The 24,777-nt window shown below is 43.6% G+C and overlaps 3 protein-coding genes and 1 non-coding gene across 9 annotated transcripts in view; all 4 read right to left on the bottom strand.

Moving 5' to 3' along the window:
• Nucleotides 1-10,987, bottom strand: part of LOC122190008 (putative RNA-binding protein Luc7-like 2) — a 30,353-nt gene extending 19,366 nt beyond the window's left edge. The window contains exons 1-3 of one of the 6 annotated variants that reach the window (XM_042889630.1): nt 10,882-10,954; nt 4,677-4,747; nt 2,909-3,003 (exon numbers count right to left, since the gene is read on the bottom strand). Coding sequence is in view for 3 of the 6 variants with exons in the window: in XM_042889624.1 (XP_042745558.1) it covers nt 2,909-3,003; nt 4,677-4,747; nt 5,025-5,080 (222 nt within the window). In the remaining 3 variants the exon portion in view is untranslated. The other 5 variants (XM_042889624.1, XM_042889626.1, XM_042889629.1 and 2 more) reach the window with 5 other exon arrangements.
• A 2,909-nt stretch (nt 10,988-13,896) lies between these two features.
• Nucleotides 13,897-14,916, bottom strand: FMC1 (formation of mitochondrial complex V assembly factor 1 homolog). The gene is made up of 2 exons (XM_042889631.1): nt 14,238-14,916; nt 13,897-14,145 (listed from the first exon to the last, which is right to left on the bottom strand). Exons 1-2 carry the CDS (start codon nt 14,547-14,549, stop codon nt 13,951-13,953), a joined length of 507 nt encoding a protein of 168 aa, XP_042745565.1. The 5' UTR covers nt 14,550-14,916; the 3' UTR covers nt 13,897-13,950.
• On the bottom strand, nt 14,825-14,897 carry TRNAR-CCU. Its single transcript has one exon. It is a non-coding gene; the product is annotated as a tRNA-Arg (tRNA).
• An 8,388-nt stretch (nt 14,917-23,304) lies between the features above and the next one.
• Nucleotides 23,305-24,777, bottom strand: part of UBN2 (ubinuclein 2) — a 49,481-nt gene continuing 48,008 nt past the window's right edge. The window contains exon 17 of the mRNA XM_042890299.1: nt 23,305-24,603. Coding sequence (XP_042746233.1) covers nt 24,554-24,603 — 50 coding nt within the window. The 3' untranslated portion in view covers nt 23,305-24,553. The remainder of the gene's footprint in view (nt 24,604-24,777) is intronic.

Genomic DNA, 24,777 nt, shown 5'->3' with positions numbered 1-24,777 from the left:
CTTTTAATGATAACCAAAAAATAAATCTGATCAAAGTCATCTGACGAAAATAACAACTCTAAATGTTCTTGAGAAGCCCAGAAGAACTCATACAATATTCTTAAAAAGAAAGAAGCAGACACTGCATCCAAAGACAGAAGAGATGAGATTCACAGAAATCTGGACAAAACAAGCTTTCCAATCTTCTACTAAAGGCACACGCGCACTACTGTTGCTGACACACACTGCAGTCTGGGGAACGTGATTTTATCTTCAAGGGAAATCAGCACGTGTTCCTTAGTGGAGTTTTGGGTATTCTGCCATTAAAGAACAAACTGAATTAACATATTCTACTGATAGCAGTAGTTTTATTTGTTTCATACATCTGTGCGCCTTCCTCAAGTGCTTCTGAAGAAGTGGGTGGAACAGAGTAGCACAGCAGTCTGCATTTTGCAGAGGGGAGCAGTAGTGCGCCTTTCAGAAGAAGGCAGATATAGCAAAAAAAAAATTGGCAATTCACAGCCAGTATTTTATTGACAATGCAGTCAATGAAGAGATTTAACCATATAAACCAATCAACAGAACTTATTTTTTTGCATAAGCATAAGATTCTAACGTTGAATTCAAAGTCACACAATCCTTGTCACATATTAATCTTGATCATTAAGATACACTACAATTTTCCTCTCAAAACTCAGGAAACAAATCCATCTTCATTTCCCAAATCATCAATAACCTGTCAGATGCACTATTTGCTTTCTGCTCTTCTAATAGCTGTGCTGCTAAGGTAGGAAGCGTGCTTCTTAAGAACACTGAACAGCAGAACACTGGATGGGTAATATTATAATGCCTGCTTCTGATGAGTCCCCTGCTTCTACTCCCACTGACAGCATTAGGCTAGTCACTGATCTTCTGGACCTAGAATGACATCATGGATCACATTTTATCACCTGATGCCTACTTGAATTTTGAGGAAGAAAGCAAGTAACATATACTCACTGAATAAATACTCCAAGAGCAGCAGCAGAACAACTCAGAACGAGACAGAAGAGAGCTTTAAGCAAGAACCAACACACTCATAGACAGGCACAGCCTACATGCCTGATCTGCACTGTAAGAGGTATTATTGGATGCTACCTAGAACCTTTAGAACTATAAACAACTCTTACTTGCTAACAACAGCCATTCTAAAAGTATTTGCTTACGGAAATTATACCACAGTGGAAAGCTGTCAAACTAACATTCTAAAAGGACTCTGAATTCTGAACAATGACTTCAGACATTTCTGTAGCATGCATTTATGTCCCCAGCCATGAGGTCTTTTGCTCACCACGCAACTAAAGCACCAGACAACATAACAGATGGGGGACATCTTCCTCTTCCCCTCCACTTCAGAGTTACACATAAAATAGCTGAAAAATAGACCTACACATGCACATATACATGCCCAATAATGATACATAAAGCACTGTTATCAAATTATTATCACTTACACTGCCTTAGTTTCAGCATGCATTATGTTCAGTTTGACACCTAACACATCACACGAGGACAAGGCAAAGGAGGCATAAGCCTTAAGGAAGGGCTGAACAAGGGGAGCTTTTTTATTCCACTGCTTTTTATATTAAGACAAATCTTATATTGTCTAGTTCAGTTCTCTACTCATTTTGCCTCCTGCTGATGCGTTTCATAATAATTGAAGTTGCATCCACTTTTCTAGGGACTTCTCATTGAAGGGAAAGACAAACTGTAGTTATTGGTCTATCAGTACATGAAATGACAAAGTAAGTAAAGCAAACAAATTTAGTATAGGCGTGAGTCTTCAAAGCCCTCTGATTTACCAGAAATATCATGGTTATTTAAGATGACAGCTATTCATATTGAAGGATGAGACACAGGTAAACCAGTTACCAAGTCTGCATATTCCAGTTTTTCATCTTGGAAATGGACTTTATTCTGTATTTTACAGAAGACTCCAATCAAGTCAGCCATTTCAAAGAGTAAGGTACAGAGAACTAAAAATGCTTATTATTAATACTTCTAATAGCCCTTAAGACATATTTTCCAGTGCTTATTTTCTCCTCTGCCAACACAAATAAGAAAACCTACTGAAGTGTTGTATAAAGAATAGTAGGCAAGTGAGACCCAGCACATCAACACACTCATCTATCAGCTGTTTTGAGGTATCTGCCCACACGTACATCCTTTTTCCATAATCAGCATAACAACTTCCCTGCCCTTCACAAAGGCACCCCAGAGTGAAGCACCACTGCTCTAGAAAAGTTACTGGCACATGTTGGAGTGCTTTGTTCCTACATAGGAACCTCTGATACAGAATCAAAAATCCAAGCCAAGTTATTAATATACTACAACTGGAGATTTTTAAATTGCCTTAAATCTGTAAAAATAGGACAGTAACTGGATGTCATGCACTTTGTCACTTATGCACAACATATTTCAGCTTCTAGAAATGCAATTATTGGTACTTTCAACTGCTTTCACAAAAACGCAACCGAATTTATAAAAAAAAAAAAAAACCACAAACTTCTCTTCCCCATTCAGATGCCAACAGGAAGTTTTAAGGAAGTAACTTCATGTGTTTGTACAGAATTGTATAGGAGTATTTCTGCTAGTTACAACACTATTGGTGTATAAACACTTTGTTACAGCATGATTTACGTAGGTAGCCTGATCTGTTTTAGGTTTTGTATGCTACAGTGAACAAATATGAATTTCTGAGTAATAATTAACATACAGTGCCAGAAATGGAGAGAAAAAGCCTCTGTAATACAAAATTCGGTTTTTGTATAAAAGTTGGCACGAATCCAACCTGTGGTTGAAAAGCACAGAGTCAACAGATATTAAAAAAGACCAAAGAATTCAATGTTGCCATTCTGAACTAAACAAAGCAAGGCACTCGGTTACGTACAGTTCCGGAGAGGACATCATGAGGGCAGCAGTTGAGGAGGTGACTCTTGCACACTCTGTCATCACTGAACTTGATTCGCTGGCGGGTCGTGTCACCTGCAACATAGAAACCAACACAACCCGGGTTAGAAATCTGGGGAAGCCAGACACGTAGTGCAAGTTACATGCAAAGCATTAACACTGTCCTGTCATGTAGTGAAGGCCTACGGAGACTAGAACTTAAAACACTCTATGCTTCTTTGCCAAATAAAGCCAAAACCACAAATACATATTTTAATGCTCTACAGTGCTATTCAAGAATACTCTCATACTTCCCCTACAAAAATGTAGTGTGGAAAGTGCTTGAAACCAGAAGGGCAGTATTAGCTTTAAAATACTTTGCTACAACAGCATTTGTTAAACAAGCTCTATTCAGGTTTTGTACAAAATAGCAATGTATTTCTTTGCAACAATTAGCAAATAAAAGCAGCTTCATAAACAAAGTGATACATAGTGAGTCTTCACTGAATCCCACCTGAAACTCATTTTATTGTTTCGCTTTTTGAAGCAAAGCACCCTCTTACTTCTGATAGGAGTAGCAAAAAGAGTTGGCAGAGGAATGAATTTAAATGCTTAAAAACCTTGAAAAAAAAAAAGTCAGTCAAACATATGGACAGCCTATATGCAAAATGATTTTACAGATGTTTGCATATAACTGCATGATAAGCCATAATACATCGTTTTTCCTACATGCTGTTTGTTGGGATGGGAACATCTTAATTGCATCTTCATCATGGCAGGCTGCAGTTCCAGCATCAGCAGAGGCATCAACCTGTGCACGCTCTGACATCCAATTGCAAGTTTAAAGAACCCCACCTGGCAGCAAGACCTGAAGTCTCCAAATCAAAGTCACCAGCTGGTATTTGGGGGGAAGGAAGGGGGGTTGGGAAATATGCTTTCCTTCAAGTCATAACGTCATTGTCACTGAGATTCAGAAGAGAGGTTGCTGCTACAGCTCTCTTGCTGTTAAGATACAGGCATGATGAAACAAACACCTTAATCTCTCTCAGTATTCATCTATTTATTCATAAAAAAATAAAAACTTGTTCAAATGTTTAATCATTGAAAACCTACTGGTGAATTACTGAAGCAAGGAGGGTTGCTGAGTGAAAAGAGACGTGCAATGAGTTCATATAGCAATCTTATCCATTTCTTCAAGTACTATAAAGAACATGGATGCATTCTGCAGTCACTACATTTTTATGACTCGATGATTGGAAATGCTGAGAATTTTGAATTTATTAAACAATTCAAAAAGTCAAATCCATTACGTAAGTAAATATGACAGAGGGGAATTAAGAAAAAAAAAACACATTCAGCCTTTCTCATGATACAATCACATTTATACTCCATGCATAGGATGCTAATATAGCATTTTCAGCTGGGCCCAGTTTCAGATTATTAAGCAAACAAAAGTTCCCCAGAACACCACGTGCTTAATTTGACTGCAGGGATACAACAGCTAAACCCAGTAATCCACAGGCTGAAGGCAGCTTCAAAGCAGTTCAGCAATAGGTTTTCTGGAGGTTAAACTTACCACTGTTACTCACACCGCTAAAAATTTAGAGCAATCCCTTTGTAATCATGCCTGCTACTGCAGTAAAGAATTCCATGTTTTGGTTTGCTTTTTAGGAGGTGGATCCATAGTTCGTTGTTGTTTGTTTGTTTTAAAACACAACTGCGTTTGTTCCACATTCATTAACACATCTGAAAAGTTAGCGATAACTCACGGCTCGGCGAATGCGGGGCCTTTCTGACACTCCCTTGCAGATTGATGTAGACAGGCAAAGATACATTGAACCTTTATAAATAAAACAAGGGGCCAGATTGTTCAGTTTGTATAGAATAATAGACTCTGCCAGCAATTTTAACACAGCATCTAGAAATACACGTTGACTGTAAAGATTCTTCTACATAAAGACAAATGAACAAAATCAAGAGAACTGTTGAAAAAAAGGCAGCTGACGGCTATTAGGCACTAACCTAGCAGCAGTTAAGGAGTTCCCAAGACTAGGAAATTGCTGAGAGACTGACGGTTCCCTAGGTAAAGTTGGAAAGAAGATTTTCACAGACATTACCTCAACGTCCAGAGGTCGTTGTGTTTGTATGCAATTAGTGACCGACTCTGCAACATGGGCTCTTTCCCTCTAAGGGGCTAACGTGATAACCATCATCACCAAACTGGGACAAGACAACAGAGAAAATAAAGAGGTACCAGGAACAGATCAAATGGCAGCCTTGTAAATGTATTCCACGTTTACACTGCAACTGGCATTCATATTTCTGCACAGTGCTTTTGGTCTGGCATTTCAGACCTCCAGAGAGGCTCCCGCACACAGAACGCTCCAGTACATACACCTTCTTATCTACATTCCCCATTCTTTCTAATCTGTGCTGTTTCTGATTTAGAAAGAAAGAAAAGGTGCTTTGTCCAACCTCTTACCGATAACTGAATTGTACATCCCTCTTAGAACTCCTTCCAAACCCCAACTGCCTCCAAAGAAAATATATTTTATTTTCTCATCACTTTGTAAGCTCCAGTACCCCCAGAATGGCACAGAACTGCTGGCAAAGCAGAAGATGCAGCCTGCTGCCAGCCTACACATCAGTCATCTGCAGAGGGTCACGACCTCTGGGGGCTACATGGGCTGCTGGAGGGGGCAAATGAGACCCACAGATCCATGCTACGCACAACACTCAGCACACTGCAGACTCAGATGTGCTTTCTCAGAGGCACCCACAGGAATGCAAACCTAACTGTTCCTAAACCCAGGGCTTCAGAGGTCACACAGCCCACACCACACTTCTCTGCAGCAAACTATACTTAAGCTGGGGCACTCTTCATACGGCCAATGCCAAAGAACTGTTAGGAGTACTTAAAGGCTTTACATATTCTGCAAAAAGAAAACAGATCCAAGGATCAAGTAGTTGCAGGCATCTAATTTTTAGAAGCAGCCTTAAACACTGATAAAGAGGATACTACCACTAATATTTCAGATCTCCTAAGTTCTACTTCAATAGGTAAATCATTACATTAGCTCAGAATAGCAACTTATTTAACCCTTGATCTTTAGCACTCGTGCTCATTAAAGAAATCAGAGGAGACAATATCTATTACTGTAAGCCACTCCAGTGTTTCCAATGACATTTTTTTTCCACTGAAGAAAACCATCATTGGTAAAATGTATACTGAGGTAACAGAAAAAAAAAATCACTATTTTTTCATCAAGAAGCAGCTCTGGTTTCACACAGTGTGCCTCGCCCAAATCATATTTCTATTCCATATTGCATAGGTTGCTCCAAAAGTAATGCTTCCCATTTATTTTCATGGAAACTACAACACAGAGCACAGTAACACTCTTGGATAGAGCAAATTCTCAGTTACAGAACACTAGTTTTCAACACAGCCACCGTTATTAGCCATGCGTTTTTACCGGCGAGAAACACGCTGCACTTGTAAAATCTGCTGCTGTCCCTGCTGCTGGAATGCACTGTGCTCCACCTCACTGCTCTCACATCCACTGTTTGGTCTCCACAGACCTTCAGCAAATATCAATGGGTGCCATTTTTTCCACATGGGGAATGCAATGACCCCTCCTTCACACGCACTTCCACACCAGACGCCATTTTGTCAGCCTGCCCCGCGCTGCCATACCACCAACATCCACCTCTAATATTGCCAGCCAACATAATAAAATAGCAGGCATTGCTTTTGGAGCGGCCCTCGGAGATTTTCATCACAGTCCAGCAGAACAAATATGAATCTACTGATCGTGTAATATCATGTTAAAAACTATATATCAAATTTTATCAGCAAAGCAAGCATCTTATAACAAACACTCAGCATCTTTCCTTAGCAGAACCTCATACAGTTGCAGGAGGTACTGCTGCTGTCTCACATGGGAAGCTAATTCTGACTGAGCGTTGCTAATACCTGACACAGCTCTCTAAGGGCTGGGCTACTAAAACTTAGTAACGAAGCCAGTAAATAGGCACAACTCACTAAGCACAAACGTTTTCCTCAAGCCATCTGACTGGACTGATCTTTCCACAGAGTATGCGTGGCTATACTGTCAGATTTCTGAGTTGCTACCAGTTCCACACTTGGGGTAGGTTCTGCTGAAATTCACACATTCAAGATGTTTTTTGCTGCTTTTCCTTTGCTGGGAAGGTATTTGCACTCACATGGAGGTGACGTAAAAGCCATTGCTTCCCTCTCCTCACGAAGAGGTCAGATTTGCACAGTCACACCGGAGGCTCTGTGTTAGCAGCCAATTTACATTTCCTGAGGACTTGCTCTAAAGGTCTCTTGATAAAAGTTTCACGCAAAATTTACACACAAGAAATTCACATTGTTTGAAGTTCTTTGTGTGCAAACATCTCTGCTGCATTTTAAAACTTTCAGTGCAAGAAGAACACAGAGAACAAGGAAATGCTTTGCTAGTCACAGCTACAGATTCTGGCTAAGGTCTCCATGTACAGCTCAAACAAACATCAGGTGAAGCACAGAGGGGCTGACTGACACTTATATATGTGTTCCAAACATTTAAAGGCTCCAAAGATGAACAAGTTCCTGCTAGTCACACAGTGCAGTATTTGTTAGGAAGCTTGGGAGAACATTTTCATGACTACAGGTAAACTTCTAAAGCACACCATTTATCTATCTATACAGAACCTCATCCACTTTGCTAGCTTGCCATGTTCTTAGACTAGAACACGGCTTTGGTGTAGTGCTAATTATATACAAGTATGGGATGTTTCAAAGTGTGTCCTGGTCTCACCTGGGCCTGCACTGCTCTCCCAAGCAGTGACCCTGCTGTGCCACTATGAAAATAACAGTAAGTACTCCTGGGGTACTGATGGCATGATGTGAAGATTTTGCTTGAGAAGCAAAGTCACAACTTGTAACAGCTGCAAACCTATGTGCAAGGATCATTCCTATTTTCTAGAGCATAGAGATGACAAAGAAGGCATTACCTAACCATTCCATTAGAACTATTTCATGAATCTCAGAGCTGAAAAGTTATTTAAAGTAATTTAAAAATTCATACTTTTCAGTCTCTCAGCTTACTCCACATATCTGAGTGACAAATTCACACAGCCCTGGTCACCAGCACTAAATTCACCTCTAAATCATCTCTTAACAACTGTCAGGTGTGACAGTCATTTTGCTTAACTGCTAGCACTGAAAAACAACACGGATAAAACACGTGGATGTAAGTAGGTAGGGTCAGGACCTTATCTTCTGCACTCGTTATTTCCCAATATTTGCGGAACCCACAGTATCTATTCAGCAGTTTATACTTAAGCTTCTCCCAGCAGGTACCAGGCAGCACACGTGGAGAGAGCAGTTTGACCCCAAGCGCATCTCTCCCACTGCTAGAACTGAGGGAAGGAGCAGGCCACCAAAGAACACAGCTCTCAGCTCTCCCTGCCCACACGCATGGGGCCCCTGGGAAAAGGTTACAGCACAGGGGCAGGCCCAGCACAGCACGGCTCTGGGAAGCCACACGCTGGGCAATTAATTCTGTTTGAAAGAGAGAAGCTCCTCGCTGAGCTTGGTCCTTGTAATTTATGTGATATTCTCTTTGACCAACACAGAACAGTGATTTTAGGCGTTCTCGGAGCTCAACAAGACTGAACAGCATTTAATAACTACACTGCTTGAATACTTCACTTTGGAGCACATTCGTATACTCTACAGAGAATATTATAAGCTCTGAAAAAGCAACATAGGCCACATATTCAAGCAACATCATTTGCTCTGAGTTCACCTCTGAGTTAGCACTATTCTCACAGAAGACACCAGATTTCCAATTTCCCACGGGTGAAAATGTCAAGCCTGCACATTCTAGGTACCTCCTCTCACCAAAAAAACACCACCAGGCTGCAGTGAGTACAACATTCTATTAATGGGGACGTTCAAATACATTCTTGTCATTCTGAACAACATCAGACACAAATCCCACCCATACACGATTTTTAGAAGCATTTTCAAGTCAATTCTATGGCAAGGCAGAGGAAAATGAAAGGCGATGGGGACAGATGCAAAGGGAATCATGAACTGTGACCTATCCAGACTTATCCAGGAGATGGACAGCCCCATTTCACTGAAAGCTGTGATTTGCACATTGCTAGAAACAGAGGATTCATCAAAGGTAATGGACAAAATGGGGAAAAAAAATTAAAACCCCTTTACTCTCAGGGCTAGCAGTATTTCAATGACCTTGAGCATGGCCTTGAATTTATTAAGTACCAGCTTCACTCAAATGGATGATGATCAGCCCTGGAAACATTTTAGATTAAACAACGTCCCACTACACTTTCTACTTTTTAAGAACCAGAGTGGTGTTACACTGAGATCCTCAATTCCCCACTTAACTTAATAATGGCAGCCAGTATTACAAACAGCCTTTTCTCCTTATCTTTCCTCATTCTGACTGTGCTATTTAGAAGCTTCCTGTCCCACCAGTCAGTTTCAGTTCAGCAGCCGCTGTTCTGGATTTAGAAGGTGGGCGGGAAGGGTAAGTCCTGTAATCAGCAAAATAACTGCTTTCTCACAAAAGCAAAGGAAATTAGTATAACGTTGTTTTTCCCACCTTAGGTCATATACCTAACTGTCATTTTCACTTTTTAGCAGTTCCCTGAGGTAAATCACATTCTTCTCCTATGGCCCAATAGAAAACACATTCAAAAACTGCAACAGCAACTCCTGCATTTATATCTTCCATCCAGCCCTCGAAAGCTCTCAGACACAGCCACTGGGGTGCTGACCAGAATGAGCTGAACTGCCCAAGCACTGTGCTATCCTGCCATGCTGAGTGTGCAGCCACACACAGCTGCAACAGGAAGCACTCAAAATCTTCAGGGACAAGAACAGTGTGCTCCATTAGGTCCTGCATGCTGACAACTCAGCAGCCAGCACTGCTCTAGAAGGCAACTTCTGCATAACTGTAGTTTTCCAATGTGTTTACCAAAGAATGAAACTCCGTGAATTGGAAGAAACCCATAACGGGCCCTGAGTACAACTCCTGTCTTCACAGGGACACCCTTATGCAATGCATCATGAATGCTTTTTGTTAGGAGTTTTATTATAATTAAAACTCTAGATTAAAAGAACTGTCAGGAAGGTGGTGCTGTCCCAGCCCCAACAACTGAGCACCAGCACATGCAGCCTGCCCAGCGAACGCACGAGGAAAAAGATAATAATAATTAACTCCACACAAAGCTTCAACAAACATGCAGCGTGCCTGCAGAAAGAACTACAGCATGCAGAATACTCATGTAATCTCTAATTACTGCCAGCCCTCAGATGCAGTATTCTCTCATTTATAAATGAAGCACTACACAGCTTATTGGGACTCCCTGTTCTCAAGCAGTCCCCAGGCCCTCTGGATTACAGACCACTACCATCGAATCTTCCACCGACCAGAAGCCTGGCTGCTCCTAAAGCACCTCTCTCGGAATTGCTGCCTCTAAATATCAGGCTATCAGAAAAGATTTTTGCGGGGGGAAAAAAAAGAAAAACAAAACATAACTAAGAGCAAGAGGGATTCGTCCACTTGAGTAACTAAGTCCCCTTTCAGAAGGCAACAGCAGTCTCACCTGCTGGCTATAATGAGGATCTGGGTCACACTTCAGTCAAAAAATAACGCGACAGGCCGATGCTGCAGTGGCGGCCCTGGCCCCGGGGCCATTTTCTCGCTCGCCCCCCCGCCCGACCCGGAGGAAAGCCCCGCTCTGGGCGGGGCCCGCGGGAAGCGCCGCCGCCGAAGCGGCGGCGGCGGCCGAACGCGGCTCCGCCCCGCGGCGCCGCCAATCACCGCCCGCAGCCGCCGCGACCTCGAGGGCTCCGGCAGCCCCGCCCCGCCCCGCTCCCCCCGTTCCCTTCCCCCCTCCCCCCCTTCCCCCCCCGGTCCCTGCGGAGCCGCTTACCGTCCCGGGACGTGCCCATGAGCTGGTCCAGCATGGCGCGCATCTGGGCCTGCGCCGACATCTTGAGCGCGCGGGGGCGGCCCGGCCCGGCCGAGTCACGCCGACTCCCTGCGGCCTACAAGGCCCGAGGCTCTCGGCCCTCCCCCTCGCGTCACTCGCGGACTCGCGCAGCGACACCGCCGCCGGGGACGAAGCGGGCGCTGCCTGTGGCCGTGCCGCGGACGGAGGACGGAGCGCGAAGCCCGCCCCGCGCCAGACCCGCCGCTGCCGCCTCCCCTCCCCCCGCCTGGCCGCCCGCTTCCTCTCACGCCTGCCACGCGCGCGCGCCAGCGCTAACGGAAACCCGCGCGCACGCGTCGTGCGCCCCCCCCCCTTCACCCGCTCCGCGACGTCATCGCGGACGGAGCCTTTGGCACTCTCTGATTGGCCGCCGCGCGCGGTGACGCGCGGCGCGGCGAGGCCGCCGATTGGGCCGGGCGGCTTCTCGCGCGGTGATTGGGCGGGGGGCTCCGCGCAGGCGCCGTGAGACACGGGCTAGGCGGGCGGCCCCGAGGGGAGCCCGCCCCGTCAGCGGGTGCGCGGCGTCGGGCCTGGCGGTGGCGGGCGCTTTGTTGTGCCTGCGGCAGCCGTGTTGCCCTCTAGCGCCCGGCCGCAGCCGCCGACTGGTACAGGGACTGGCCCAGCTGTGAATCTGACGCCCGCAGGCAGGGGACGCGTTACACTGTCAGACTTTGCTCGGTGCAACCGAAAGAAAAGGCGACACAAAAAGCCGCCCCGCCCCAGTCGGGATTCAACATGAACTGTGGGGAAGATGCAATGAATCCCCACAAAAGTAGTTCTTAGAACGCGTTTGTGGAAAAATTCCTGGCCCGGAGCTCCTCACGCAGTCTGAACATGCCCTGGATTTATTGTTTCCTTTGTCAGATTTGGTTTTGGTCGTCATTATGGTGTTGGATGGGGCGAATCCTCAATCCACTCAGAAAGTAAATCAAAAGCTTTCCCCTTGTTCAGCTGGTGAGACTGCAGAACTGCCAATGCAATTTATAGCCTACAAAACCTTACGGCTTACCACTTGCATCTTACCTGACCCACATCTCCCAGATATCCCCGGCCATCTGCTGTGCCCGTCTCCTGTGCCTGGGGCTGGGCTGGTGTTAAGGAAAAAGGATAGCATGTGGATTTAGGTAGTTGGATCGAGTGTATCCTCAGTAGTTTGCAGATGACACTGAGCTGTGTAGTGTGGTTGACACACCTGAGGATTCTACCAAAGATATGCTCGAGCAGTGGGCCCAGGAGAACCTCATTGGGTTCAATAAAACTAAGCGTGAGGTCTGCACATGGGTTGTGCCAACCCCTGCTACCAGTACAAGCTGGAGCATATAAGGATGGAGCACAGCCTGTGCGAAAAGGACTTGGAAGTAAGGGACATGAGTCAGCAGCATGCCGTCACGGCCCAGAAAGCCAACTGAAAGCTGCATCAAACGGAGTATGGTCAGCAGGGAGAGAGAGGTGATCCTGCCCCTCTGAGAGTGGCCTTTCAGAATCTAACAGGGGGCTGTAAGAAGGGGACAGACTTTTTAGCAGGGTAGTGGCACTGGGGCAGGTTGCCCAGAGCGGTGGTGGTTGCCCCATCGCTGGAGACACTCAAGCTTCAGGATGGGGATGGTCTGAGCAACTTGTAGTTGTCCCTGTTCATTGCAGGGGATTTGGACTGGGTGGCCTTTAAAGGTTCCTTCCAACTCAAATTAATCTGATTTTATTAGAAAAGCTATTTTGTGTGCAGTGCTTTCTGATAGCATGCTTTGTTTTCCCTGGTAGTAAAGCCAAAAGAAGCACTCTTTTGTTAGTGTCATTTTAAGCTCCTCAATTACAAGCAAACCTCACATTCTTATCCACTGTAAGTTACCCTGATTACAGATTTCTTACACATACTGCACAGAATTTGAGCCTCTTCTGAGAAGTGGGCAGCAACAATTGGAGCTGCTATTTCTCCTCTGATAAAAAAAAAATGATTCACTGTTCCAGATTGTGAGAAGAGAGAACAGTGGTATTATTGTGACTATAGCTCATCATAACACGATTTATACGAGTGCTGCTTGAAAGTAACGCCTCCTATTTTATTATGTTGGCCCATGATGTCAGAGCAGATGTTGGTGGTATGGCAGTAGAAGTTGTACCTTCCCACCAGCATTCCATTACATTTTGTTGCTTTGAGACAGAAGGGCAATCAGAAAAAATGGCATCTAGTGGAAGCAAAGGTGTGTCACTGAATTCCTCCATGTGGAAAAAATGGCACACAGTGACATTCACTCATCTTTGCTGAATGTTTATGGAGACCAAACAGCGGATGTGACCACTGTGATGAGGTGAGTGCTGTTTCAGCAGAGGCAACAGTGATGTGGAAGACCAGCCACGTTCCAAATGGCCAAATGCAGATTTTTGTGAGCATGGCACACAGGCTCTTGTTTATCACTGGCAGAACTCTATTGCATATGCTTATGTTGAAAAATGGTGTTTTGTATCTGAGAATTTGCTCTAACAAGTAGTGTTATTGTGCTCTTCGTATCTGCTGCAGTTTCCATGGAAATAAATAGGAAGCAGTACTTTAATACATATTATATTTAGTACAACCAGCAGCTATCAGGTCTCCATTTAATGAAACACAGAAGACCTGCAGTCTCAGTCACCCAAGTCCAGGACACTGACAAGCAATTCATTCAGCTGCATTCTCTCTAACTTACAACCACAGCTGTGGGTCAAAGTCTTCAAACTGAATGTTTTTGCTGCAGCAGTGCTCACCCTCCAACTGTAAGGATACTGTAAAGATAGGGCCTTTCCTCTCAGAGAAGTACAGAATTCCTCATGTATTGGGAAACTCTGAAGTCCTCTTACCTACAAGTTCAGGGGAATAAAACAAACAAGTTTATACCTCCTTAAACAGTTGGTGGCGAGTCCGGGCTGCGGCTCTGAACCCCCCAACCCGAAGCGGACAGAACACACAAGCTACAAGACAGCTTCAGAGCCGAGGGCGTTTATTCGGCGCCGAGCAGCGGGCGGCACGGGGCGGCCTCAGCCCTTCCCCCCCGGCTGCCGGGGCAGCCTGAAGCCCACCAGCCCCGCCACCTCCTCGGGGGATCGCTCCCCGCGGCCGTGGTACTCTCGATGCAGGGCCTGGTGCTGCCGCACGCTGCGCAGCAAGCACAGGTAGGTGGCGGCCTGGAAGTGCAGCTCCTGCTGGGCCCGGCACAGCTTCTCACTGGTCACCTGCGGGGAGAAGCAGCAGAGGCCCGGAGATGGCAGCGGGAAAAGGGCGGCAGGGGAAGGGCCCGGAGGCCTCCTCTCTGCCTACACCGTACCCGGTGAGCGCGGAAGGCGGCGAGGACGTGTCGGTAGGCGGCCGTGTCGCGATAGGCGCGCCCGCTCACATGCCGTAGCTCGCGGAGCAGCCCGCGCAACGTCCGCAGCGGAGAGCCCAGCGCCGCCATCTTCCCGCTCCTCTCCCTTCGCCAATCAGGCACCCGCGACGCGCCGCATCGACCAATCAGAGAGCGGGCGGCTCGCGCAGTTTTCTGCCCGTCAGCAGAGGTCAGATGCCGAAGGTCGAGAGCCCCCGTCTGCCGTTGGGCGGAGCGACGCGCGCTCACGGGGTTGAGGGGCGCCGGAACCATAGCAGCCGGCGCCAACCCGCTGCGTCACCAGGTTGGTTGTCGAAGCGCGTGGTGTGAGCGCTGCTAATGAAAGCGGCTCAGCCGCAGATGGTGGGCACCCACCTTGTCCAGGGGCTTACATTACAGCAGGGTTGCGAAAGCCGCATTCAGGTTGTTATGAGAATAGCTCCCACCCACCACCTGTTCAGCGTCGAGGCGCCCCACTGCGACCAGGCGTCAGAAAACGGAGAGCAATGCTACAGCCAGAGGTGAAGGAGAGAAAAAAAAAAAAATACCACCCCAGATGGGACTCGAACCCACAATCCCTGGCTTAGGAGGCCAATGCCTTATCCATTAGGCCACTGGGGCTGCCACGAGAACGCACTTTTTCTGGTGCCTACTTGTTTCCTCTCTCCTCCCCTCTTCCTTTTATAGATACTATCTGACGGGCGCTGATTGGCCAGCACCGATCCGTCCCACCTCCCTGCCACGAAGCCTTCTGGGAGCCGTTCGGCCTTCATTCGCCCGCGGCGCTGGAACGCGGCCCGGCAGCGGTTCTGAGGTGCTGCCGGCCTCCCGGACGTCCTTTCCCTCTGTGGCTCAACAACTGCTCCCCGCTCGAATTCATAACAAAGGAAAATCCCATAATAAGCCCAGACCAACGGCCTTTTACGTGGTGCACTTTTCATCTTTTATTTTGTGAGAAATCACAGAGACAGGGCTCATATGTACATTCCTCTTTATTTAATACAGCACAGACACGTAACAGATAAAAAAGAAAACACTCATGAAAAAGCCTGTCGCCATCAAGGACAGGGCACAGCTACACCCAACTGCGTAAGGCTCCTACTGCAGAACAGGGCCTGCTGCCTAAACATGGAGCCCAGAGCAAAACTGCTGCCAAAAAGTCTTCTGCTTTCAGGAAAGCAGAATGGAGAAGGAAAAAAAAAAAAAAAAAAAAAAAAAAAAAAAAAAAAAAAGAGGGAAAATCCTTCCAGGAATGGGTGAAGCAGGTGGCACCTGCAAGGCTTCTTGTAGGACACAAACACTGCTACCTGTTTGGACCAAAGCACTAAGAGAAGCAATGCTCTGCAGCTCTTCTTGCAGAAGCCCAAGCCCAATAACACAGTAATAACCAATAACCCTGACTTCTGAAAATGCCACCTGTCTCAGGGATGGAAACCTGAGCATCTGAAAAGACTGAAAACACAGAGTAGTCACAAGAGATTTAATTAGTCTCCCTGATAGGGCTTTGCCCGTCACAGCTGGGAATGTGCAAGAGAACAAACCGGCTTCCCAATCAAAAAAACTAATAGTCACTGAACTGACCAGAACTGTACACGTTTGAAAACGATGCAGGCTTTTGTGGCAGCAGCTTCTTCCTTCTCCCTCTTCAGTTCAGGATGGAAATAAAGCAGGCACCAGTTCCTCTGGCAAAGAGCCTTACACATTTTTAGAAAATCAAAATACAAAAAAGGGAGACAGGTGTATTTACAAAATCCATGGCTGGTACAGTACATCATTTTTAAGACACACTAAATGCTACAATCTTTCAGGTCCTGAGATTATTACCAAAAAAAAAAAAAAAAAAAAAAAAAAAAAGCAACAACTCAAAACTTGTGTTCAGGTCCAGTTTTATAAGGAGAGAGGAAGGAAATCACACATTTAAAATACAGTATTCCTTGACGTTAGTGGAACACACCTCTCTAAAAATCCAAAAGAAAGTGGTGCTAATCACCCAGCCGTAGCTGCGTTTGGTTGTTCAGGCTTGCGGTCACAAGAGGGGAGCATTTCACAGGGGAGTTTCTCTGGAGAGCAAGCCAGGTAAGCACCTGGCTGTGAGGATTCTCTGATACTAAGCCTGACGATCTGAAACAGGCAAGTATTAAAAAGCAGGAAGGTGATCCGAAGCAAATTCACACTAAACTGAGTAGAACATCACAGGAATCACCAATTCAAAGAGGTCTACCATCTTGCACCACTTTGCTTAGGGCAGAGGCCTACGAAGAATGCCAGTTTTGTTTGTAAGACAAGTGACCAACTGTTTCAAGCTACACCAAGAAAGGCAGGAAAATGCTTTGCCCACCATTTTCTCTGCTGTTGACTTCACATAGCTTCCTTCATTCACCCGGGGATCAGCAAGTCAGGTGGGGTTAAGCTGATTATATTTAAACTTGCTAAAAGTACATATCCTACATGTGACAACAAAGAGTAGAGGCTAAACTTCTGTCAGTGGGATGACCCTGCTGCCACTAGCTGGGTAGGCAGGGATTTATTTGAAAGCTCTGCTCCTGATTCAGCCTCATCACCAGGCAGAACTGCAGGGACTTGCATCCACACCTGTATCTTCAATGAAATAGTCTGAACATCGTGCTTTTATATCACCAGAAGTTATAACCACAGATGCCCTTTTATTATAAGCAACCTGACTTTAAGCTAGAAAATACCAACATTTTTAGGGATTACTCATGAAATGCTTTTAACCCTCAGTAAGAAGACTACAAAAGACAAATCACAGAACAAGGGTACTAATTTAACAGCTAAAATATAACTGCTCAGTAGACTTTTTGGAGAAAATAGCAGTAATGAATTTCGTATTTTTTTTTTTTAAATAGTAGTCCAAAAATAGTATTTCTCCATCTATTTTCAACAGAGATCTTGAGAACTATGCAAGAACATGGTACTAATTGCTACATGATGGAATTACCAGTCATAATACACACACTACAGTTCTCACCTCTGAGCTAAACTGTTATTTGTAGTTACAAACAAGACTAAAAGATCAGTCAGGAATAGCGGGGGAACCACAATTTTGCTTTTATTTGAAGATCCAGCTACTGTGTAGCTCATACCTGCCCTTGTTTAGAAACAACTTCATTTAACTGAGAAACTGATTTAATTCACTTCTGATAGTGGAAGGAAACACAGGATCTCATTATCTTCTCCCCGTATCCAATTTGCACATTAATAAACAACATCACTACGGCTTCTTAATACCAATTTTGAGAGCTGACGACTCCAGAAGCTCTCAGACTGAAACCTGTCACAAGAGGTGAATTTAGATTCCCTCATGAAGCAACTTCATGAGACTTGACAGTAGGTGTTGCACCAGCAAGAGGGTTTCTTTTTTAATATACAAATTTCTTTCTTCACTTTAACAAAAGGAGTTCTAAAGACATTCAAAAAATATTCCATTTTCTTTGGGTAAAACTTGAACAAATGTTAACAGGGTATCTGGGGGAAGGAACGCACGTAACACTTAAATATGTAATGAATACTTATCTGCATAGTTGATATTAGTGACTACTAATCAAACTAAGGCCTTATCTGGAGAAAGTTGAGAACACAAGAATGTTTCTTCTCCCACCTCCTACTCCACCGGTGAAATCTAAGAAGTCTTAGAGGAGCTCTGGCTGTGTCAGCAGCTGCTTGGCCTGGTCTGCAGCAGTGTTATCTCCCAACTGGTTTGGGTCAATTCTCTCACCTTTTTCTCTCGATAGTGGACAGTAACAAAATGTAATTGTACCTGTTCCTAGAATATATTTGCATATCCTGGAGCATGATAGGAGTTAGTGTGCACTGCTTGTTTTGGATTACTTCACTATGAAGAAAACCTTGTTAGTTAATGGTTATTATATTCGCAGGAGCTGAGGGCAAGGGGAGAGGCTGAAATTCACTTCTAGATACAAAACACAAAAATGTCATTCTTCTAGAGTTGCTCTGTAGAACTATAGCTGTCAAAAAAATGGCTACAAAATAACAGAACTATGTCCTTGACTACTGACAAGATTAGCGCAGTATCATCTACAAGGAGTGTGCAAAAAAAATGGCCCTAGGGAACCTTTGTGCTTCCCCAGTTTTGCCATGCTGAGATCTCTCAGCGTAACACAGCAGCAGTGGGGCTTCCCACAGCCCCCAAAGGCTATTACAGCAGCAGGGTTATCACTGGGTCACAGAATACGGGAATGAAGCCACACCAGAAGTTTCCACAGCCAGGGCACTCCCCAATGCAATGGTAATCTTTCATGTTGCCAAGTCAGCCTACTTACTTAGGCAGTGATTTCTAGAGTAGCAGACACTGATTTCTGAACAGCCACGTGTGAAAAGCACTGCAACTAGCAGCACCAGCTGTGGATACCTGATCTCCCAATCAGCCTAGGATGAAGAGCAGACATGCCTGAAAGGAACTAACAGCAGAAGAGACAAGTAGGAGCAATTCACTGCCATGGGTGGATTTGGCCAACTACTGAAGTTGCTCTCAGCAGCTTACATAAGGCAGATAAGGAAGCACTCTAACTCCATCTGAACAAGCTACCAGCAATAGCATTCTTTCCGACTGGCACCATTAGACTGGTAGAGATTAAAAAAAAACAAAACCACAACAACAGGAAAACAAACAAAAAGCTATGCCTTGTTTAAGCAGGTTCACTTGAACGCGATATAGCAGTTAGGCTGTTTTCAGCCACAGGAACATGTTGTATTTGATATCCTAATTTTAACTCTCTAGATGGGCTGTCAACCTCAGTATGAAGGACTCTTCTAGCCATTCTCACTCTGGTTTTTCTGAAAAGAGAAGGTAAACAGACCCTTTTCATACTGCAACTCAAAACTGTATCTTCCCCAGTGGAAACACATCACAGAACTAGCAGTCTGGTGATGCTTGTGTAAGTCTAGCACTTGATCAACAAATGAATTGCTAATTTCAGGTACACGTTTGCAACAGTAGTAAGTTACATGTATCCTCAGCACAGAATTATTAAAATTACTAGAAGTTCTACTACAGATTGCTAATTTTGTCAGAGACAAGGAAACAAGCAGACACTGTTTTTAGTGTTCTGCGCCTAACAACACATGATCTTATTATTTGTTATTTTAAGAGAACAAATGAAATCTCAGCAAGAAAAATTACAAGACAAGTACTTGATGTGAATGATTTAGGCAAGCTTGCAAAGTACAGTCAAGTTAAACTTCAGAGTAGTTGCACTCCTGCATGTTGTAACAAGTTCCTTCTTACACATAACACATGGTAGGAAGGGACAGTTTTAGTAAATGTAAGAATCCTTGCACAATCCAGTGTCAAAAGACATGACAAGCTGTACACAGGATTCCTTGCGATTCATCTCCACTAAAACTTGTTGAAAGCTATTTTAACCTTCTTTCCCCACTCCTTACAGTTATGTTAGCCACACATTTGCTTCGAATTCAGTAATAGTGTGAAGTGGTCCAGTATTTAAAGTCGTCTGTTGTATTTGTGAACTAAATAAGACCCAAACTTAAAACCTTCAGAGAAAAATGCAAGAAGTTCCATTCCCATTGGCCGCTTCTTCCTTTCTCTCACACACGTTTACACACTCACACACACCCCCCTTTACTGCACTGCCACCTTTGCCCAAGTGTTCATTCTTTGTATGCAAACATTAACAGAGACAGCAGAACAGCGTACTGTGCGTGACAGGAGCCTAAGGAAAACTGCTGTGTGTGAGTGTGTGCAGGTGTGAGAGAAAAGAAAGGACAAACATACAGAACCAACGCCATGGTACAGCAGCTATGAGTCACATACATTACATACTTTTTTCTTTTTTTCTTTTTCTGTTCTTTTTTTTTTTTTTTTTTTTTTTTTTTTTTTTTACAAAAGGGAAAAATAGTATAACAGCATAAAGCCACCTTGGCAAGCTTAAGATTTTCCTCCAAAATGCCTTCCAGCACTTCAGGATCTCTGAGAACAGTTTAAAGACGGTAGGGAAATAAAATAAAAAAAGGCACTTAAACAAAGGACAAAGGCCTGAATCAAGTAAGTCATGGAGGGTAACAGCCATTTCACCAGAGCTCGGGCCAATCAAAAAAGCTACCAACTTAAATTTTTCTCAAAATCAAAATTGCATAAAGTGTTAATTAAGTCATTTACCTACTGCTTTTACTTTCTGCATCATTTTCTGAAACAAAAAGCCAGTGTCCCTTTAGTGACTTCCCCCCAGTTCAGCAAAAGATGAAAGTTAGGTGTGGGAGGAATCCCTCCACGGCTTGGCCTAACAGCAGGCTTTCCTGCAATGCCATCTGCCAAAAAAAAAAACCACACAAACAAAAACCCACAAAAAAACAACCTCCAGAACAAAAACAGGAGAGGGACTACTGTGCCTTTAACAATTCACTCAAAAACAACAACAACAAAACCAAACAAAAACCACAACAACCACCCACTAAAAACCAACACAAAAACAACCACAACCCAAACACCCCAACACCTCTAATCCATTTGTGGGCAAAAACTACTCAAAAGAAAACAAACTGTAAACTAGATTAAATTTTGCTAATAAATACAGCCAAAAAGTTCATTTTATGAATGTAGCAGCAAATGTGATAAGGTTAGTTGGGGTCCAAGACGACTCCAAGAGGGTTAATGGTTCACACAACTGTTGTCAGACTGGGAGATTGCAGGATTTCTCTGTTTTCATGTCCTCAAGGATCTTGCACCGAGTGGAGAAGGAGTGTGGAGGAAGGGTCAGGTAATGGGACTGAGGGACTGAAACAGGCTCTTGGCACCTGTCCCACCCCCAGATCTGTGCATCAGACAACTCTGATTGGATTCAAACAAGAAGCAGAACCCAGGCAATTAAAAGTTACTTCTGATTAGCAGAAAACAGATGTGAAACCCACAGCATCCACACTTGTGACTTATTAATTCAGTATTAGTCATGTCTTGCATCAACTGACAAGGCTGGACAAAGTGATTTAGGCCGTTAGCATCTTGGAGCGAGAGAATACCGCAGTAATAGTCCAAGGTATCAGAAATTCTGCTGCCCATTTTTCGTCTAGCCTGCCACCTTCTTTCTTACTATGCAAATGTCTCAAAAGGATTTAAAATAGCTACCGTGGCTTTTGGGACTTTGGATCATGTTGCAGAAAACATTACCTGGAGGGTTTTAACATCTAAAACCTGTGTTTGAAATTATTGCTTGCATTTGTTTGGGGCTTTCAGTGAGCTTGACGTGGTAGCTCATGTACAGACCCCAAACCGAGTTCAGCCCTGCTGCTTGGAAAAGACAGCTCTACTTGGCTTTCTTATTGCTTGTGAATACTGAGGGTTATTTAGTAAGTACAACTACAGTGTATTTATTACCAAAGGCCCTTAAAAAGGAGTAAAAATCTGGGGGTAAATGACCTTAGGAGAGCTGCTGTGCAGAAAATAGTAAAACATCAAATTAATTTTGCATTTGGACATTGCAGAAATTTTTCACTTCCCCATCCTGTTTGTGCAACCTGCAAAGGTCATTCAGAACCGCTCTGTTATTTCCTTTAATTTGGCCTTGCTTGGCTTAACACAGAAGAATAGGGAAAAGGCAATGCAGATCCTTTCCATCACTATGCTGCTGACCCCAAGCAGCTCAGGAATATAACAACTGAAAACAGCTAGCCTCCAGTGGACTGTCTGAACTTGCTTCAGGAAGAACATATGGTCATCTTCATGCTTGCCACCTTCCTACCTATTTTCACCAGTTCGCTCATTCCTCAAGACTCAATAGGCCACACAGACAGGGTCACTTCCTAGCCTCAAGATTGGAGTAGATACCCCTCAACTGAAGGTGAGGCATACTTCCAGGAAGAGAGGGATGTTGAAAGGAAATTTGTGCTGTTATTATAAGTCTCCCAGTCGAAAATTTCATGAAGCAACTATGAAGACAAAAGATGCCAATTTGAATGAGATGCCTTGATGAAGAAAACACAGAAGAGGTAGAACTCTTAGGACAGGGTTGTTTGGTTGTTTTTTTTGTTTGTTTGGTTAGTTTTTTGGTTTTTAGTGTGGTTTGTTGCTGTGATGGTGTTTTATTTGTTTTTAATATATTGCTGCTTGATGGCTCACTGCTGCAACTCCCTTAGCTACTTGCATTATGAAAAATGTATCAGGTTTGACAGAATTCAGAGAATTAACATTGTTAGGCTTCCAAAAACTTCTCTTCCTTCAACCCTTCCTGGAGAAGAGAAAGAAAATCAGATAAAGTTGTACTCTAGATAGCTTGTGGGATTTAACGTTCAACAGAATACGCACATTATTAGGAATGCAAGAGTCTATGTAGCTGTATGTTTCAACTCTAAATAACCCTGACTGAGATGCAAGCTCATCTAATCAACATGCCACATACAAAACATCAACATTAGCTAAAAAGCATCTAATTGGCTGACGCTACTGAGTGAAATTCAAGAACTAATGTATCTTATTTTAATTCAATGTGTCTTTCACAGAAGTGTTGTGCAAAAACATTTATTGCTGAGCTCAACCCAACATTTTTATACTAAATACACAATATATATTATTTTAGATTCATGTATATATATATTTTTATATAAAATTAAAATGAGCTCTAAATAGAAAAGAAATTGTTCTCTGGTCTAAGAAAAATAAGTCACATGTACAAGTAACCTGAAAGCTATAAGTTAATCTAGCAAAAAACACTGAAGATTCCTTATCTGTGAGTCAAAGTATCTCTGGAAGGTGAGACAACCTGTAGTCACTGGCTCAAACTCACCTCAAACTACTGGAAAGACTAGGTATTAAGAATTTCAGCATCTCTGATCAAAGGAATGTTTCAGGGTTGAAGGAGAAGGACATAATGCCATTTTAGATGCTTCTTTCTTATTATGGTTTATTTTAGTTTCTGCTATTCTCACCTTTCATCTGACAGCACAAGGGACTCAACAGCATAAGTCTGTTCTAGTGGCAAAAGTGCAACATGTGCTGGATACCTCCTAACCTTACAAATGAACCAGTCCATGTATTGCTATTAAAGAAAAAAAAAAAAAGCCAGCTTTGCCGTCTTGTGCTACCATGTAAGGAAGAGTTCAGGTTGGAAACTTCAGGCCAGCAGGGGCTAGAAATGCTGGAGGCAACCCAATCAGCCCCCGGAAGAGAAGGCACCTCTGGTCGCTCTTGAACGACTCCTCTTTGGCTAATGCCTGAAGCAATATCAACCTGGCTCTGGAGTAAGTCACATTCCGCTTTCCTTTACCAGCAAATCATGATAATGCATGGCTTTTGGGAGCAGTTGCACAAAAGATGAGAAAGATTTAAAATGGGTAAAGAACTTACCATGTTTCATAAGAGATGCGATAGAACACTACTTAATTTTAGTAGGATAAACAAAAGGGAAAGGAAAAGTTTAACAGAGAGACAGAAAAAAAAATAATCATAGAATGCCTTTAAAAAAAAACAGATGTAGGAAAGAAACGCTAGCCTGACCAATAATATGTGGCTTTTCCTTTTCTGTAAGATGAAAAATTTCCAAACATCTTTCCTCCCTTGAGTAAGAATTATTATGTTAAAAAAAGAAAAAAAAAAAAAGCAAGGATCAAATGGTTTCCTAGTAGTCTCTCACATCTCATGTACCAGGAGATCTGTTTTTGAAGACAGCTCCTTGGGATTAATGTAGGCTCTCTATAGCCAAACAACCTTGTAAAGCTGGAAGAATGCCCACATCAGAACCTGCATTTCTGTAAGTTTTTAAATACAATGCAAAGTATCCCAGCACCACCTCTACTCTACACAACCTTTGGCCCAAAGCCATATGGTACACTCAGGACCTACATATAGTCTTATACCGGGCACTTCAGGAACTAATAAAGTAGATGACTTCACCTCATGCAATAGATGGAGAAACCTATTCTAGCTCCTCTCATTATTTTAACTCTTTATTGAAGATTACCCAGAAAAAAAAAAATGTTTGTGCTGCTGTGGGTTTGACAATCAATTTCTTTTAAAAGCCAATCAGAACAATGAAAAAAAGTTTGTTTCTTTAGGCGAGATCAAACTATGACCAGTCTGCATGACCAGGAGGAGGACCAGTCCTCCCTTTTTCCTTCTCTCTTTGATCAAGTATTGTTTTCTTTTTCTTCTTCCTCTCACCACAGTGCTTGGGATCAGAATATGTAAACATCGACAGAAACAGCAGCCCTGTGACAAATAAGCACTTCCCCAACTGGGCAGATTCTGTCAGCCAACCAGAACTGCTTCAGCTCCCTTGCTTGTCCAGAAGTCACTGGTTTTTCCGCTGTAACTTAGTGTCCCCTTTACTTTGGCCTCCATCTGTAGTTTGAAAGACAGGAAAAGAAGTGAAAGAATAAAAGCATGAACAAAATTTACAACTTACAACATATTTGGAATATTCATCTTTAACATCACCAAAAAGTGTATTCTTTATAGTGTAGAAGACTTCACATATTTTCTATAGATCTTTTATTATTTTGGTTTAAATAGCAC

This window comes from Lagopus leucura, unplaced genomic scaffold, assembly GCF_019238085.1.
Source record: "Lagopus leucura isolate 7727_CA_CO unplaced genomic scaffold, USGS_WTPT01 Super-Scaffold_100159, whole genome shotgun sequence".
Classification (NCBI taxonomy): Eukaryota; Metazoa; Chordata; class Aves; order Galliformes; family Phasianidae; genus Lagopus; species Lagopus leucura.
The sequence above is the reverse complement of the archived record's forward strand: the minus strand, read 5'-3'. Positions and strand labels throughout refer to the sequence as shown.

What these genes read in the sequence shown, in the direction of transcription:
- FMC1 (XM_042889631.1), bottom strand. Translation starts at nt 14,549, where the DNA reads ATGGTTCCGGCGCCCCTCAACCCCGTGAGCGCGCGTCGCTCCGCCCAA. An exon ending in CCGCCTTCCGCGCTCACCGG is followed by an intron (nt 14,146 to 14,237) that starts GTACGGTGTAGG and finishes TTCTCCCCGCAG; the next exon opens with GTGACCAGTGAGAAGCTGTG.